This window comes from Oryctolagus cuniculus, chromosome 1 (assembly GCF_051225735.1).
Source record: "Oryctolagus cuniculus isolate XC-2025 breed Fujian yellow rabbit chromosome 1, ASM5122573v1, whole genome shotgun sequence".
Classification (NCBI taxonomy): domain Eukaryota; kingdom Metazoa; phylum Chordata; class Mammalia; order Lagomorpha; family Leporidae; genus Oryctolagus; species Oryctolagus cuniculus.
Window position 1 is genome coordinate 197,700,794 of NC_142867.1, and position 16,082 is coordinate 197,716,875.

General features: G+C 45.8%; 1 protein-coding gene across 1 annotated transcript in view; it reads left to right on the forward strand.

Moving 5' to 3' along the window:
• The first annotated feature begins 3,382 nt into the window (after window positions 1-3,382).
• Window positions 3,383-16,082, forward strand: part of DNAI1 (dynein axonemal intermediate chain 1) — a 40,784-nt gene continuing 28,084 nt past the window's right edge. The window contains exons 1-9 of the mRNA XM_089306772.1: window positions 3,383-3,396; window positions 3,502-3,574; window positions 5,193-5,291; window positions 5,486-5,566; window positions 12,398-12,524; window positions 12,792-12,907; window positions 13,160-13,276; window positions 14,216-14,275; window positions 15,544-15,678. Coding sequence (XP_089162898.1) covers window positions 3,383-3,396; window positions 3,502-3,574; window positions 5,193-5,291; window positions 5,486-5,566; window positions 12,398-12,524; window positions 12,792-12,907; window positions 13,160-13,276; window positions 14,216-14,275; window positions 15,544-15,678 — 822 coding nt within the window. The remainder of the gene's footprint in view (window positions 3,397-3,501; window positions 3,575-5,192; window positions 5,292-5,485; window positions 5,567-12,397; window positions 12,525-12,791; window positions 12,908-13,159; window positions 13,277-14,215; window positions 14,276-15,543; window positions 15,679-16,082) is intronic.

The window sequence follows — 16,082 nt, forward strand, 5'->3', positions numbered from 1 at the left end:
CAAGTGGGTGGGCCCCTGCCACCCATGTGGGAGATCTGGGTTTTGGGCTCCTGGCTTCAGTCTGGCCCAGCCATGGGCATTTTGGCCATTTGGAGAGTAAAACAGAAAATGGAAGATCTATTTCTCTGTCTCTCCCTCCCTCTCAGTGTCACTCTGCTTTTCAAGTAAATAATCTAAAAGTATACTGACTCAGGGAGGTGTTTCAGAACTGTGCTAGAAGAGCAAGGTAGCTAGAGGCACTTGAAAGACATAGGGAATACTGTAGAAGTGGTAGGTTTTGTGACGTCTCAACTTCAGACAAAGGTTTGAACTTTATCATAGAGTAGAAAATGAAGCTACAGGGTGGAGATAACAGCACACAAAGGAAATGGATCAAGGACAGTGAGAAGGAGCCATTGGAGATATCAATGGCATGGAAATCAAAGTGGAGAAGTTTCAAGAGAGAGGGAGCACTTAGCATTGCCAACTCCTGTAAAAGAATTGAGAAGGCAGCTGGGTTGTTACTGTGACCTTTGTAAGGATACGTGAACTCCATCCAAGTGCTGGGCTCTGTGCTAGTGGACCAAAGATAAATAAGACAACTCTTGACCTTGGGATGCTCACACCAAAATCTGTGACAATGAGAACAGGACAATGCTGCAGTGTGAAGGAGTTCAGGCTGGGACATCTGTTATCCCATTGATCACCCGGGTTAAGTATCTGTCATGGCAGACCAAGTAGGTATCCTCTTCCTGCCTCACTCCTTCATAGACACTCTCACTTGGCTAAATAGAATGACCTATCCAAGAAAAGAGAATCTTCTTTGGTCAACAGCATCAGAATTGTTAGTCTCCCTTACTGGACTTGCTAAGCCACCTGCCATGTGCTTTGCAGTGTTGTGCTCCTTTGATAGTACTGTCCCTTCTATAGACCAAACTCCAGAGACAACAGAGTATCTATTTGCAGATACATTTGATCCTTTAGGCCACAATAGCCAGTGCCTATGCTGGTGGTGGAAGGTGAAAGGGAGCCTTGCTCAAAGTGAAAAAAGGAAGAATAGAGGGAGGTAGGAGAAGGGTGGTAATTTGTCAGAAGGAGTTAGATTAAAGGACAAGCAGAGGCTAGTTTGGTAGGGATTTGTTAGGCAGAGGTAGCTGGGACAGGGAGGGGAAAGGGCAGGAAGGCATTCCCAGAGGGAGGAATAGGAAGAGCAAATATGGAGAGAAAAGCACAGGCTGGGCTCAGGAACTATGAGTAGCCCTCTGGGTTGCACCTCAAAGTCCCAACACCTGAGGGTGGGAGAGCAGGCAGGAATGGAGGCTTGCAAACATATAATGGAGTCCTAAGGGCCAGGGAAGGGAGTCTGGGCTTTCTTCTGTGGTTTGATGGCTTCTGAGAGGAACCATCTAAAGCTTTTCAAGAATTCAGGCTTGTCTGTCTCAGGCTTCTCCTTTTGGAAGACCAAGGGCCCAAAGTGGCAGCCTGACATTCAATCTCCTTTGCCATGCTTGGTAAGTCAGGGCTGTAGCTGATTTCATTGGCCTGTTTTGCATTTATTATAGTGTGGCTTTTATAGTGTGTTAATTGAAATATTTCCAACTGCCAAAAACAATTACACTCAAATTGCCTTGTCAGTTCTTTTATTGCCAGATAAATGTTTTACAGACATATTTATAGGGGGCAGGGGTAACTGGATCTCATTTTCTATTTAAGGCTGGTGGTTTGGGTTGTGATTGGCCCTCCAGTGCTCTGTTGTGGGCCGGAAAGCTGTTGGACTTTGTGATGCTTCCAACCCGTTACCTTAGGGATCAGAGGCTCTTCAAAGGAAAGTGCTTTCTGACTCATGTGGCTTAGCCTCAGAGAAGGGTTCCCATCAGTGGAAACCTTGGCAACCTGGCAGAAATCTGAATCCTGCTGCCTGCCCTATCGGCAACAATGCCAGCCCAAGCTGAGACTGAATTTTCCCTTCCCCCGGAGCCCCCTTCCTCCGTTCGGCCATTCTAGCCTCTCCTGAAGACCCTATCATGTAAGAGCCCATCTAGTCTAACTCCCTCACTTTGCATTTGGGAAACTGAAGCCCACCCCAAGATGCCACAGGTGGTCAGTGAGAGAGCAGCAAGCAGATGTGCCACGTCTCCACTAACGAGTTCCCTCTGGCTCCTTGGCTGTCCTGACCACTCCTTCAGTGCTCTAGGCCTGCTTCCTCCAAGAGCCCCTCCCTCACATCGGATCAGCCCCTGCTGCTCTCCCTGCATGCCATCATCTGCAACACCTGTTTGTCCTGTATATACACTGTGGGATTTTTTTTACTTGGTGGGACCCTACTGTCTCAGTCACCATTTTTCTCTGGCTTAGGTACATTCTGTTTTCTCCTTCTGAAAACATTCTCTTCACCTAAACAAAGCATACTGGCCCTTTGACACCCAGCTATTTCTGGAAGCCTTTCTTGCGTGCCCCAGGCTGGATAGGTGGGCCACCCCCACCCCCATTTACTCCTGTGGCACCCTGTGCACACATATCTTGTTGGCACAGCCAGCTTTTCAAGGAACCTATGCTGAGTGAGTGGGTGATGAGTACTGATCACACTCATCTCTCCTCTGCAGACCTGAGCAAACTAGAGGAGGACTGCACATTTCTTTGTCTTTGTCCCCCTGCTTAGGTTGTACCTGATGCATGGACGCTCCACAATTGTTTATCAAATTGAATTAAGCCTTGCTGCTCTTGGGAATACAAGATTTGAGCATGTTAGTATTGGCAGGTCAACATAACCAATCCTATGCTTTTTACTGACAAGAAAACTGAAGCCCAGAGAGGAAAAATACTTTTCCTAGAGTCACGAGGACTAATGGGTCTTGACAGTATTCATTCATTTATTCTGTAAGTGTTTTTTGAACACCTACTCTGTTCTGAACATTGCTGTAGAAGTCAGGGCACAGGGAATGTTCAGCCTGCAGGTTGTATAAGGCCGGTGAAATCACTGGGTCAGGCCTTGCCAAGGCAACTATAGCTGGGACTTGAAATTTGATAAATCGATAGCAGGCTAATTTTTAAATTGGTAATTTTGTGTGACCTGTGAGTGATGTTATAAATGTCCAGATGGCCCTTGACTGAAAGAAGATTCCCCACCACTGTGTGCAAACGCAGTCATATGCAGAGCAGATGAAATATCTGCTCATAAGGGGCTTATAGCAATTCCAAACATGTATTTATGCATATAACCTGCATCTGAGAGCCCATTATTGCCTGGTACAGAGCTGAGTACTTAGAATATGCTTTAAAAATATTTATTGAATTAGTTGCAAATAAGACATGCACAGTGCTCAGTTACCTGGCTGCTGTCCACGGGTTAAGTCCCAGTGCTGTGGCAACGGGGTTGCCTCAGACACAGGATCACCTTGGCCACATGAAGAAGCACATGTTGCACTGAGACTGTTTCTGAGACTTGGGAAACTCTGTATCTTTGTCTGCAAGGTCCGTGGGTGGAAACCCCCTGTAGTGCTGTGTGTGCTGCTCCCACGCCAGTTTGTTCAGAACTTACCTTGTGTTTCTGTTCCTCCTTCAGAGCATCAGTGTGGGCAGAGGCACCAGGAAGCGGGTAAGTGCTGAGACCACCACAGTCTCTCCGCAAGATGTTAATAGCCTTTTAGTCTATTGAAATATAATATATATTTTTAGAAAATTTAAAGGAGCATAAAGAAGAACATTAAAGTGACCCTTAAACCTACGGCCTCTTAATTAACATATCCTCCCAGGTATTTTATATAAAAATTATGTGTATTTATTTTTAAATGGAATCCAATGGTATGTTATTTTATAACCTGTTTTTCACATAAAATATTTAGAGTGTGTTTCATTGCTAATTCATGCACTTTTATAGGCTCATTTAAAATTACTACATAATATATTACCATGTGTTCCTTAAGGCCATACCATAATTTGTTCAGTCATGCTCCGTTGTTGGATATTTAGATATTTCCTCTTCCTCATTATTGTGATCAATCCCATTGCAAGCTTCCATACACCTAAATCTTTGGGCACATTCTTGGTTATTTCCTTAATATAAACTCCTATGCATAGAAACTTAAGCTGGAGACTATAAAAAATTACTAGGCTTTGATAAATATTTCTAAATTGCTCTTTAAAAATATTATGCTAATTTATGGGTGCCTAGTTTCCCACTACCTCACCAGTACTGTATCTTAGTTCTTTCCTAGTTTTTCAGTTTTTTAATGAGAAAAAAATGTACTTTTTTAAAAGATTATTTATTTGAAAGGCAGAGATACAGAGAGAGAGAGAGAGAGAGAGAGAGAGAGATATCTTCCATCTACTGGTTCAGTCTCCAAATGGCCACAATAGCCAGAGCTAGGCCGATCTGAAGCCAAGAGCCAGAAGGCTTCTTCCAGATCCCCAGGGGCTCAAGCACTTGAGCCATCTTCTACTGCTTTCCCAGGCACATTAGTAGGGAGCTGGATCAGAAGTGGAGCAGCTGGGACTTGAACTGGCACCCATGTGGGATGCTGGCACTGCAGGTGGTGGCTTAATCTTCTATGCCACAGCGCCAAGTTAGTGTTTTTAATTTTGCATATCTTTAATTGCTAAGGAAGGTGACTTTTTTAAATGTCATAGGCCATTTTGGCAAGTTATTTAACTATCAGGAAAAAGTAAAACATCAAGTCCTTAAATTTTTTTGCTCTATGGACCTAATGGGACTGGGAAGCTTAAAGTAACCAAGTACAGAGAATATTGCTTTAAGAGTAACCTGACGATGCTAGATAAAATATAAATTTTGGAAAGTAAGGTATAAATTAGAGTTGAAGTAGTTTAAAGAACAGCTTGGCATTATTTCCTGATGTCTATGCAACTTTCCATTAAGTCCTACCTTTGGCAGCTGATCCTGGACATTAGCTTCTGGGCTTCATGGAAGGCGGTAGGGAAGAACCAGTTCTTCTGGTCTCACTACTGGGTTCAAAGGCCCGTCACAGTGTTCCAGCTAAGCTCTGGCACCTAGATGGAGAAGACTTCCAGCAGTGAGAACTCTGGCCTGAGCAGTTGCTTTGGATTCTCCTATGAGTGGTCTGTTGTACATTTCACAATCCATGTACAGAGGCAGAACTTGGCTTGTGGGGGATCTGAAGGAGGGAACTTTCTGTAGCACTGCTTACTTTTTCAAGTAGATCAGGCATCCCTGTCCCTCAAGTGAGGTTTTTGTCCAGGATGAAGATTCAGGGACCGAAGTAGGAGAAGGGCAAGATGAATGGAACCAGTCCAAGGCCACAGTCAGACCCCCTGACCAGCTGGAGTTGACGGACGCGGTGAGTGAGCAGTCTCTGTCCTCGTCCCTTCCACCTCCTCCAGCTTCTCTGATGTGTTCTTACCTAGCACAGAATAGAAGCCCACCTAGGACTTGGCTGTGAGATACTGGAGGGGTGGGAGTGGGGGGCTCCTTAAGCCTCAGAGAGAGTGGAAAGCACTTCATGTGTGACCCTCTGTTATTTCTCTCCCTCAGGAGTTAAAGGAGGAGTTCACCCGGATCTTGACAGCCAACAACCCACATGCACCCCAGAACATTGTGAGGTACAGTTTCAAAGTAAGTCCTCCTGGGCAAAGCCCTGAGTAACTCCTTGGAGTGCCAGCGACTTCCTACATTGCAAAAGTCTCTTGGATGTTCTAGAGATCACTTGTAAGCTGAAGTCCTTGGCTGGAATCCTAGGATTTTTACATGGAGTTTTCTAAAGATTTTTGACACTTCTTTGTGAATCTCTATTGAAGCCTTGCTGATTTCAGTGCTTTAAATGCCTTGAAGGATCCCTCTTTTCAAGAATCTTGAAATGAATCATTTGTTTAGAAAAAAATACTTTTCCAATATGTGTAAGGGATCTTCAGAGAATTCATAGAGAGTTTTTTTAAGGGCATTATGCTTAATTCCATTTTTCATTAATTTTTTGAAATACCCTTGTATGACATGTTTTTCACTGACAGAAGCTGTTAGGTCTTTTCCTCCAACATGACACCTAGGTAAAGTGCAAAACCTTCTCAGGACAAGAAGGAGCTGGTTTGCTGCCTGGGAGGAAGTCCCAGCAGGCTCCAATATTAGTGTCTCTTTGATTTATTTTAAGATTTATTTTATTTATTTGAAACACAGAGTTACAGAGAAAGGTAGAGACAGAGAAAGAGAGAAAGAGAGAGAGAGAGAGAGAGAGAGAGAGAGAGAGAGAGAGAGAGAGATCTTCCATCCACTGGTTCACTCCCCAAATGGCCTCAACAGCTGGAGCTGCGCCAATCCGAAGCCAGGAGCCAGGAGCCAGGAACTTCTTCCAGGTCTTCCACCTGGGTGCAGGGGCCCAAGCACTTGGGTCATCTTCCACTGCTTTCCCAGGCTCATTAGCAGGGAGCTGGATCGGGAGTGGAACAACTGGGACTCAAACCGGCGCCCATATGGGATGCCAGCGTTGCAGGCCTGGGCTTTAGCCCCCTGTGCCACGATGCTGGTCCCCTCTTTTATTTTACTTTATTTTAAGGATTTATTTGTTTGTTTGTTTGTTTATTCGTTTGTTCATTAGTTCATTCATTCAACTACAGGGAGGGGGAGATAAATTATCTTCCATCTGCTTGTTCACTGTCCAAATGCCTGCAACAGGTGGGACTGGACCAGACTAAAACCAGTTGCCAGGAACTCTGGTTCTCCCACATGAATTACAGGCACCCAAGCACTAGAGCCATCACCTGCTCCCTCCAAGTGTGTGCATTAGCAGGAAACTGGACTGGAAGCAGAGCAGCCAGGACTCAAATTAGCACTCTGATATGGGATGCTAGTGTCGCATGCAGTGACCTAACCTGCTGTGCCATAACACCAACCTCTATCAGTGTCTTTTTTTTTTTTTTAAGATTTATTGATTTATTTATTTGAAAGATACAGTTACAGAGAGACAGAGGCAGAGAGAGAGAGAGGAAAAGTGAGAGAGAGAGAGGAAGAGAGAAAGAGAGAGAAAGGTCTTCTATTCGCTGGTCCACTCCCCAGATGACCACAATGGCCAGAGCTTCGCCAATCTGAAGCCAGGATCCAGGAGCTTCTTCTGGGTCTCCTACGTGGGTGCAGAGGTCCAAGGACTTGGGCCATCTTCTGCTGTTTTTCCAGGTCATAGCAGAGGGCTGGCTCAGAAGTGGAGCAGCCGGGACTCAAACTGGCACTCATATGGGATGCCGGCACTGCAGGTGGCAGCTTTACCCACTACACCACAGCACTGACCCCTGTATCAGTGTCTTTTGACATCACGGCTAGGTAGGCAGGTGATCATGTCAGGGCCTTCCTTTAGTACATATGACATGGGTGAAGTCTCACTTGGTAGACATGTGGCATGTTTTTATAGGGGACAACACTGTTTTTAGTCATAGCACGGACAATTGCTATGGGGGGGACAGAAGAGAACTTCAGAGAACATTCTGAGCCACAGTGGAAGTGAGCCACATGTTTTTATTTCATTATTCACGTTTCCTGTGTGCCAGTGTCAGTTGTTGTGTTAGATCTTTTACATGGGACATCATAATTAATCCTCACATTTCTTTCATACTGGAACTATCATAATCTTCATCTTATGGAAACAAAGTTTAAGTTAAAGAAAACAAACTACAAAAGCCGCACAGGCCTGGCTGTGAGCAAGAGTTGAACTAATCCATCTGGCATTTCACCATTACGCCACTTCTTTAAAAAGTTTTTTGAATACATATATAATGAAAACTCATAGTACCAATTTCAAAGCATCCAGAAAACAATGAAAAATCAAAGCTACCTCCTCCCTGTTCTCTTCCCTGAAAGCAACAGTTTCTTTCCTTGTCTTACATTTAAAAAAAATTATTTATTTTCATTTTTTTTGAAAGGCAGCAAGACTGACAAAGACTTATAGAAAGAAATCTTCCGCCTGCGGCGCCGGCACACCGGGTTCTAGTCCCGGTCAGGGCGCCGGATTCTGTCCCGGTTGCCCCTCTTCCAGGCCAGCTCTCTGCTGTGGCCAGGGAGTGCAGTGGAGGATGGCCCAAGTGCCTGCTCCCTGCACCCGATGGGAGACCAGGAGAAGTAGCTGGCTCCTGCCATCGGATCAGAGCGGTGCGCTGGCCACGGCAGCCATTGGAGGGTGAACCAAAGGCAAAGGAAGACCTTTCTCTCTGTCTCTCTCTCACTGTCCACTCTGCCTGTCAAAAAATAAAAAAAATAAAAAAATAAAAAAAAAGAAAGAAATCTTCCATCTACTGGTTCACTTCCCAGATGGCTGCAACAGCTGGGGTTCGTTCAGATCAGGCCAAAGCCAGGAGCTTGGAACTCAATCTGAATCTCCCACGTGGGTGGCAGTGACCCAACCACTTAGCCATCACTGCTGCCTCCCAGGGTACCAGAATTGGAAGTGGAGCCAGTACTCAATCAGGCATTCCAATATGGGATGTAGCCATCCCAACTGGCATCTTCACAGCTGCACCAAATACCCACCCTGATTTGTTTATTTAATAGTTTTATTGAGATATAATTTAGCATACAAGTGATCCAATTAAAATATACAATTATAATGGCTTTTGGCATATTTATACATTGTGCAATTATCACCACAATATCAATTTTAGAACATTTTTACTTCCCACAAAAGAAACCCACACCTCAGGGCCTGTGTTGTGACTTAGGTTAAGTCTCCACCTGCAGTGTTGGCATCCCATACGGGCACTGGTTCAAGTCCTGGCTGTTCCACTTCTGGTCAGTCTTCCTGCTAATGCTCCTGGGAAAGCAGCAGAGGATGGCCAAAGTACTTGGGCCTCTGCACCCATATGGCAGACCCAGAAGAAGCCCCTGGCTTTGGCCTGGCCCAGCCCCAGCTGTTGTGGCCATTTAGGGAGTGAACCAGCAGACGAAAGATCTCTCTCTCCTTTTCTCTATATCTCTGCCTTTCAGATAAATAAATAAACAACTCCTTTTTAAAAAGAAAAAAGATCTGTCTCTTTCCCCCACTCTTTCTCTGCCACTCTGTCTTTCAAATAAATATATCTTTTTTTTTTTTTTTTAAGAAACAACTCTTGGTTGTTGTTCCTGAGGTATCTATTCTCTCCAGCCCTAGGCAACAACAAAACTCTTCACCTATAGATTTACCTATTCTGAACATTTCATATAATGGAACCACACAATATGTGGTTATTTGTGACAGGCTTCTTTCATTTAGTATAGTGTTTTCAATTAATTTATGTTTGGCATATATCAGAACTTCATTTCTTTTTACTGCCAAATAATATTCCATTGTATGAATACATAATTTATTTTATTTTATTTATCCATTTATCCTGTGATGCTGGCACCCCATATCGAGCTGGCTTCTCAATTTCTGATCCAGCTCCCTGCTAATCTGCCTGGGAAAGCAGTAGAAGATGACCCAAATATTTGGGCTCCTGCACCCACATGGGAGACCTGGACAGAGTTCCTGGCTCCTGGCTTTGGCCTGGCCCATCCCTGACCATTGAGGCCATTAGAGGAGTGAACCAGTGAATGAAGGGATAAAGGATCTGTGTGTGTGTGTGTGTGTGTGTGTGTGTGTCTCCCTCTCTCTGTGTAGCTCTGTGTAGCTCTTTTTTTTTTTAAGTAAATCTTTAAAATTCTTGAACATACTAATTTTTATTTAAGACCGTGTAGTCCACCCCTCCACAGAGATTGAGACAACTCAAGATGTATTTCTTGAAAGGTATACTCATGAATTTTGCTAATCATCTCCCTTGGGCAGCCTGTAAAGGTCACAGGGAAGCTGCCCTTTGACCCTCTGATATGCTGGGGTACAGTGAAGCTTCTGACACCTGAAAGAGAGTCTCTAAGACTTAGGGTGGCCGTGGAGGCATGCTACAGGCAGAGGATTGGTGCTGTTACGACAGTTTCAATGCACTCCTCTTGCCCCTCCTTTAAGCAGATGCCCTAGGCCCCAGGCTCTCAGGAATGCTTACCTTCCCCAGGCTTCCAAGGGCCTTCCAGGCCTGTCTGGACATCTCCCATAGATCTGGTTGCCATCTCTTTGGTCCTGAGAGATCCAAGAGCTTTAGGTCCTCAAAACTGCCGCTTTCCTTTGATGTGCTGGAGTGGGAAATCAGATGGTTCTGGTCCAGGCATGCCTCCCCTCCTTTCACAGAAGCAATGTTGTCTGAATTTCATTCCTAAACTGAAGAGGAAGGTTGCAGTCAACTGCTTGAGGCAGGATGAAGGTGAAATCTCAAATGACAACTCTATGGATAATGTATTCCTTTGGGAACCACCATCATCATAATAGTTACTATTTTTATTGAGTACTAATATTAAGCACTTATTGTGTGTCAGATACTGTTAATAGGTTGTTTTCATTATGTTCACAATGCCTGAAACTATCTTGAAAGTTAGATATGATTATCCTTTTATAGTTGGTGAGGAAATTAGAGCTTCGAGTGGTTAAGCCCAAAGTCATACAGGTAATAAAGGGCAAAATAACGATTTGAACCCAATTCTTTCTGTCCCACCAAAGACCACGCTGCTAACCACTGCATTGCCCCATCTCTTAGATGGGTGCATCTGAGTTGATGACAGGAAGGACTTTGTGGTGATGTTGGTTATGTGATAGTGATCCTTTCAGCCCACCTCTGCTGTAAGTTTACTCCAGTGTGCTATACCAATATAATTATTCTCTGTGTGACTTTCAAAGGATTGGGAAGAACTGTTTTAAAATCAGGAAGGGACATCTGGTCTCAAAATCAATTTTTAGCGGTTGTCAGGATGCTGATGAATGAGAAAACAGTCTAGAGGAACCTGACTATAGGCTCCATGAAAGCAAGGATTGTGTCAGCTTTTCGCTGAGCACCTAGAAAATACCCAGTATACTGTAGCTGTTCAAATGTTGTTCATTGAATAATGAATGACCAAAGTTACCTGGACTTTAAACGTATTCCTGCTTCTCATTTGCTGTGTGACCTGGACAAGTGCCAAGCCCAGAACTTACCTGGATCTCTGTGATTTTCTTGTATGTAACAGGGGGATGGGAGATTTGTTTCTCTCCGAGGGTCTATCCAGCCTTTACATCCACTAAGTACAGTGGACAAGGGGCCAGCCCACTCCCAGGTGTGATTGATGACTGTGTCTGTCTAACCCAGTCTCTGGTGAGAGAGGTGAATGGGGTTCCTTGGCATGGATAGAGGAGACAGGGTAATAGGTAAACCTGGAATTGATTTGTGTTGGAAGGGGAAGGTATTTTAAAATAAATCTTTGATAAGAATGTTACAAAATGTTTGGTTTCTTTTTCCTTCTTTAAACTGAAATAATGTGGGGGCTGGTGACGTGCCACGTGGATAAAGCCACTGCTTGTCACCAGCATCCCATATCCAACTACTGGTTTAAGTCCAAGCTACTCGGCTTCCTATCTGGTTCCAGCTAATATGTTTGGTATGGCAACACATTATGGCCCAAGCACCTGGCTCCCTGACACTGTGGGAGACCAGGATGGAAGTCCTGGCTTCAGGCTTTAACCTGGCCCAGACCTAGCTGTTATGGCCTTTTGAGGAGTGAACCAATGAATAAAAAGATATCTATCTCTGGGCTGGCACTGTGGCGCAGCAGGTTAAAGCCCCAGCCTGCAGCGCCAGAATCCCCTAAGGGTGCCGGTACAAGTCCCAGCTGCTCCTCTTCCGACCAAGCTCTCTGCTATGGCCTAGGAAAGCAGTAGAAGATGGCCCAACTCCTTGGGCCCCTGCACCTGCGTGGGAGACCTGAAAGAAGCTCCTAGCTCCTGTCTTTGGATCTGTTCAGCTCTAGCCGTTGTGGTCATTTAGGGAGTGAACCAGCAGAATGGAGGCGGAATGAAGGATCTCTCTCTGTCTCTGTCTGTCTCCCTCTCTCTCTGGTTCTACTTCTCTCTGTAACTCCTCTTTCAAAATAAATAAAATAATTTTTTTATTTGTTTAGAGAGACAGAGAGAAAGATCTTCCTTTCCGTTGGTTCACCCCCCAAATGGCCGCTACAGCTGGCGAACTGCGCCAATCCAAAGCCAGGAGCCAGGTGCTTCCTCCTGGTCTCCCATGTGGGTGCAGGACCCAAGCACTTGGGCCATCATCCACTGCCTTCCCAGGCCACAGCAGAGAGCTGGACTGGAAGAGGAGCAACCGGGACAGAATCCGGTGCCCCAACCGGGACTAGAACCTGGTGTCCCAGCACCACAGGTGGAGGATTAGCCAAGTGAGCTGCCTTTCAAATAGATAAATAAGTATATCTTTAAAAATAAAATAAAACAAACCGAAATACAGTGAAAATTTCAATTTAGCTGAGAATTTGACCAATTATATTTCCTGTATAACCAGGGTAGACTGTCTTTGGCCTAACAGAATGAAGGCAAACTACAGTCAGTCTCCAGACCTGGTCTGACTCAGCCCCCTTTTTTCTTAGGAAGGCACATATAAGCTTATTGGCTTTGTGAATCAACTGGCAGTTCACTTCAGCCAGGTTGGGAACCTGATCCCCAAAGACTCGGATGAAGGGCGACGGCAGCGCTACCGTGCTGAGCGGGTGGCAGGTAGGAATCTGGGCCAGTCTGAGGATGTAGCCTTGAGCCTGGTCCTCTTTCTCTGTTCCCTGGAAGGAGTATATCTCTTAACCAGCACTCTGAAGAGCCTCTACTGATATAAAGTCCAATAGCTGCTATCCTAAATAGCTCTGACTAAGGAGAACCCCAGGACAAGCAGGATCTGAAAGGCAGGAATCAGAGCCCTCCCTAGCCCTCCCTGCTAGGGCTTGGAGAAGCAGGCCTGGATTTTGAGCTCATTGGCAATGTCCTATCAAGGTTCTCTGGAGTCTGCCAAGGTGACGCTATCAGAAACGGAAAACCTTGAAGAAGAAGAAGAGCCCAAAGAGGCTGAGGTTGAAGCTGGAAGCCAAACAGATGTGCCTGCAGCTGAGGTATAGATGTGTTTACTCCCCATCCCTCCCCATCCAGCTCAAACTGTGGGTGGAGGCTTTGGGGTGACTCAAGGTGACATGAAGGAGGCTAATGGCAAGGAGTTAGAGGTTGCTGGTGCCAAGGTACCAAGCGGCACCAATCTCTCCCACCTTCATCCTCTCCCAGGATGTGACTCCTTCCCCATCCAGTCCCAATTCCCCACTACCTCCTTCTCACAGCTGAGTCCTGGTTCTCTGTCTTTTTATTTATAGGCAGTTGAAAAAGTGACTGAAGAACTGATGACTACTAAGCAACCCAAGGAGCGAAAACTCACTAACCAGTTCAACTTCAGTGAGAGAGCCTCGCAGACCTTCAACAACCCTCTCCGGGTAGAGCAGCCCCCACCCCAGCCTCTTTACCTCGCATACCCCAGTCTGTAGTAGGGATAGGGAAGATGCCACAGTTGTTCTCTCCAAGGAGATCTGGGAGCATGCATTTAGATTCCTGTAAGCCATCCAGGAGGCATTTCAGAAGGAGTGACAAGGAGGTTAGAGTCCCCAAGACTCCACTGGGAGGCTGAAACTTGACCTGAGCCTTGAAGACAGGGTAGAATTTGAGTCCTGGAGAAACGAGAGGAAGCCACAATATGCCATAATGTTGGGGAGGGGGACAAGTTCGACTGAAGCTGGTGGTCTCTGGTAGACCAGCTGGAAAAGGCTAGAAAGTTTCCCTGACTCCTAAGTATGAAAGATCCTGAGAATAAGGCCAAGGGAGCCTCTCAGGGTTTTAGGTGAGAGACTAACACACACAAGGACAGCGTTCTACAGAAATGATTCTGCTGCAAGAGAGTAAGTTCTACAGGGTGAGTTTTTGGTAGTGGCTCATCCCTATAGTCTCTAGGCTGATATTCGGTCGTAATCTGGCTATACACAGCGGGGAAGGAGTGCACTGCCCTGGTGGTGCCAGAGACCTCAGCATTGGAGAGACGCCTTCTCAGGGTGAAGGGCATTAGCTCAATGGCCTACCAGAGGCTGACCTCTATGCTCTGCATCTGGAGGCTGGTATGGGCCTGGCTTCTTATAGATCTGCACAATCAGGCTTTGCTTCTCCCACTTTCTAGATTAGGCTTCTCCTGGAAGTCAGAATGAAAAGATTGTGGACTTTGAATGTGTCATTTGGTCCTTTGCCCAGGTCCCTCTTTACTTCCCCAACTCTGTCCCACCCCTCCCTCAGCTCCACCAAAATACTTCTCCCAAGGATGTACTGTTGGGTTAAGCGAGAAGGAATTGAGGGCTTTCTGTGGGTTTCCTGATGCCATTGTTCTCTAGAATCGTGAATGCCAGATGGAGCCTCCTCCTAGGACAAATTTTTCAGCTACAGCCAATCAGGTAAGATCCTGGGCCAGCCGGAAACCTGTCAGTGCATCTCCCCCCAACACCCAACACCACCAGTGCCATCTTGCCACACTCAGCAGCACAGGAGATGGGCCTGGTCAAGCATTCCTTTGGCAGTCTGCTCTCCTCATCTATCCACCTCCCTGCTCATTGTCCTGCTCGTCTAGTCTTTGAACACCACGCCCATGAGACAACAGGGCCCTACCCAGTGAGCTCTGGCCTGCCACATGCCCCCACAGCAAGGCCATACAAGCTGGAAACAGCTTCCTCCAGGACCTGAGAAGAACTTCGTACCCTTGTATTCTTTGGGTCCTGTGTCTGACTTTGAAGTGTTAGCACTCTGACTCTGCCCTCCCAGAAGTCTTCAGTGTTCCTGTAGACCTTCCTCCCTCCTCATGAAGTCCCCTTAGATGGCCATGCTGATTTGGGCAGGATATGATACCAGGAAACCTGAGCTCAGATCCAGCTCTGCTGTTTCTATTACAAGATCTTGAGAAAATCTTTTCACCTTTAAGGCCTCTGCTTCTTTCCCTGTCAAGAGAAGATGGCAAACTACCTCACAGGTTGTTGGAGGGCTCTGAATGAGATAAAGTGGTACTTTTCAGTGGGAAGCCCTGGCCTGCAGTGAATTGTTGAAAGTAAGGTGTGCCTATCTGGCCTCCAGGTGGCAGTGACTGCCCAGCTCTGGGGAGTGTACAGTGAGATCTGGGGCATTTTCCCAGCCTTAAAACCTTGCTGCTTCCTCTGCTGCTATCCTGGGGCTTCTCTTGCCTTTTGTGGGCATTCCCTTAACTTTTGTTTATCTCCCTTTAGTGCTAAAGCATGGTCAGTGCTGTAGATAGGCAGTCTGATCCAGTATATTCTATTTCCATAAGGAAAGACTTTTTAAAATTTCCTAATTCAGGATTTTACAAGTCAGAAGCAAAAATGTGAGTTAGCCTGGTACTTGCCCATTTGTTCTGTCTGGTAGAGATTTCAGGCTAGAACAATGTTGTCTCCAGCTAAAGACCCAACCCCTGAGCCTCAGGGTAAATAAGCCCAGCCCAGAGGTGCCCACTGAGCTCCTTTGTTTCTGTTCCAGAGATGATAGCTAGCAGGGGAAACAGACATTGAACACATGGTAACAATGGGGAAACAGGATGCTATGGAGGCTTGTGCCAGTGGTTAACATGACCAACTTCTCAAGCCCCAAAGGCAGAAGAGGAGCTGGCTGGGTGAGGATTGTGCCCTGTGATGATCCTGTTCATCTGATGTTTACCTAGTGGGAGATCTACGATGCCTACATGGAAGAGCTTGAGAAGCAGGAAAAGACCAAAGAGAAAGAGAAGACAAAGACTCCAGTGGCTAAAAAGACAGAGAAGATGGCCATGAGGAAGCTGACATCCATGGAGTCCCAGGTCTGGTGAGGTTCCCAAAGCTCTGTCACAGAATGAGTAGATAGAAGCCTAACTTTTCAGGAAGGTATCACAGATACTTAAAAGGGAGGCTAATGTTGAGGTATAAATAATCCTTTCCTTGGGAGGAAATGTGAAGAGAGCTATGAGGCAGCTGTAACTGCCTCTAACATTGTATACTTCCTCTCAATTTCATATAGATCTGGAGGCTAGCAGGGATTTGAGGCTTTTGGGTTAGGGAGTAACAGAGACATGATAACCTTATTGAAAGCACTACATGCATCCCATTTGTTCTGTCTGGTGGGGTTACAGAAGAGCTGGGGGGGGAATCTACATAGGGTGGGAGTAGGATGTGAAGATAAGGCACAACTTCTCTGGGCAAGGATTCAGGGATCTTGGGACGATGA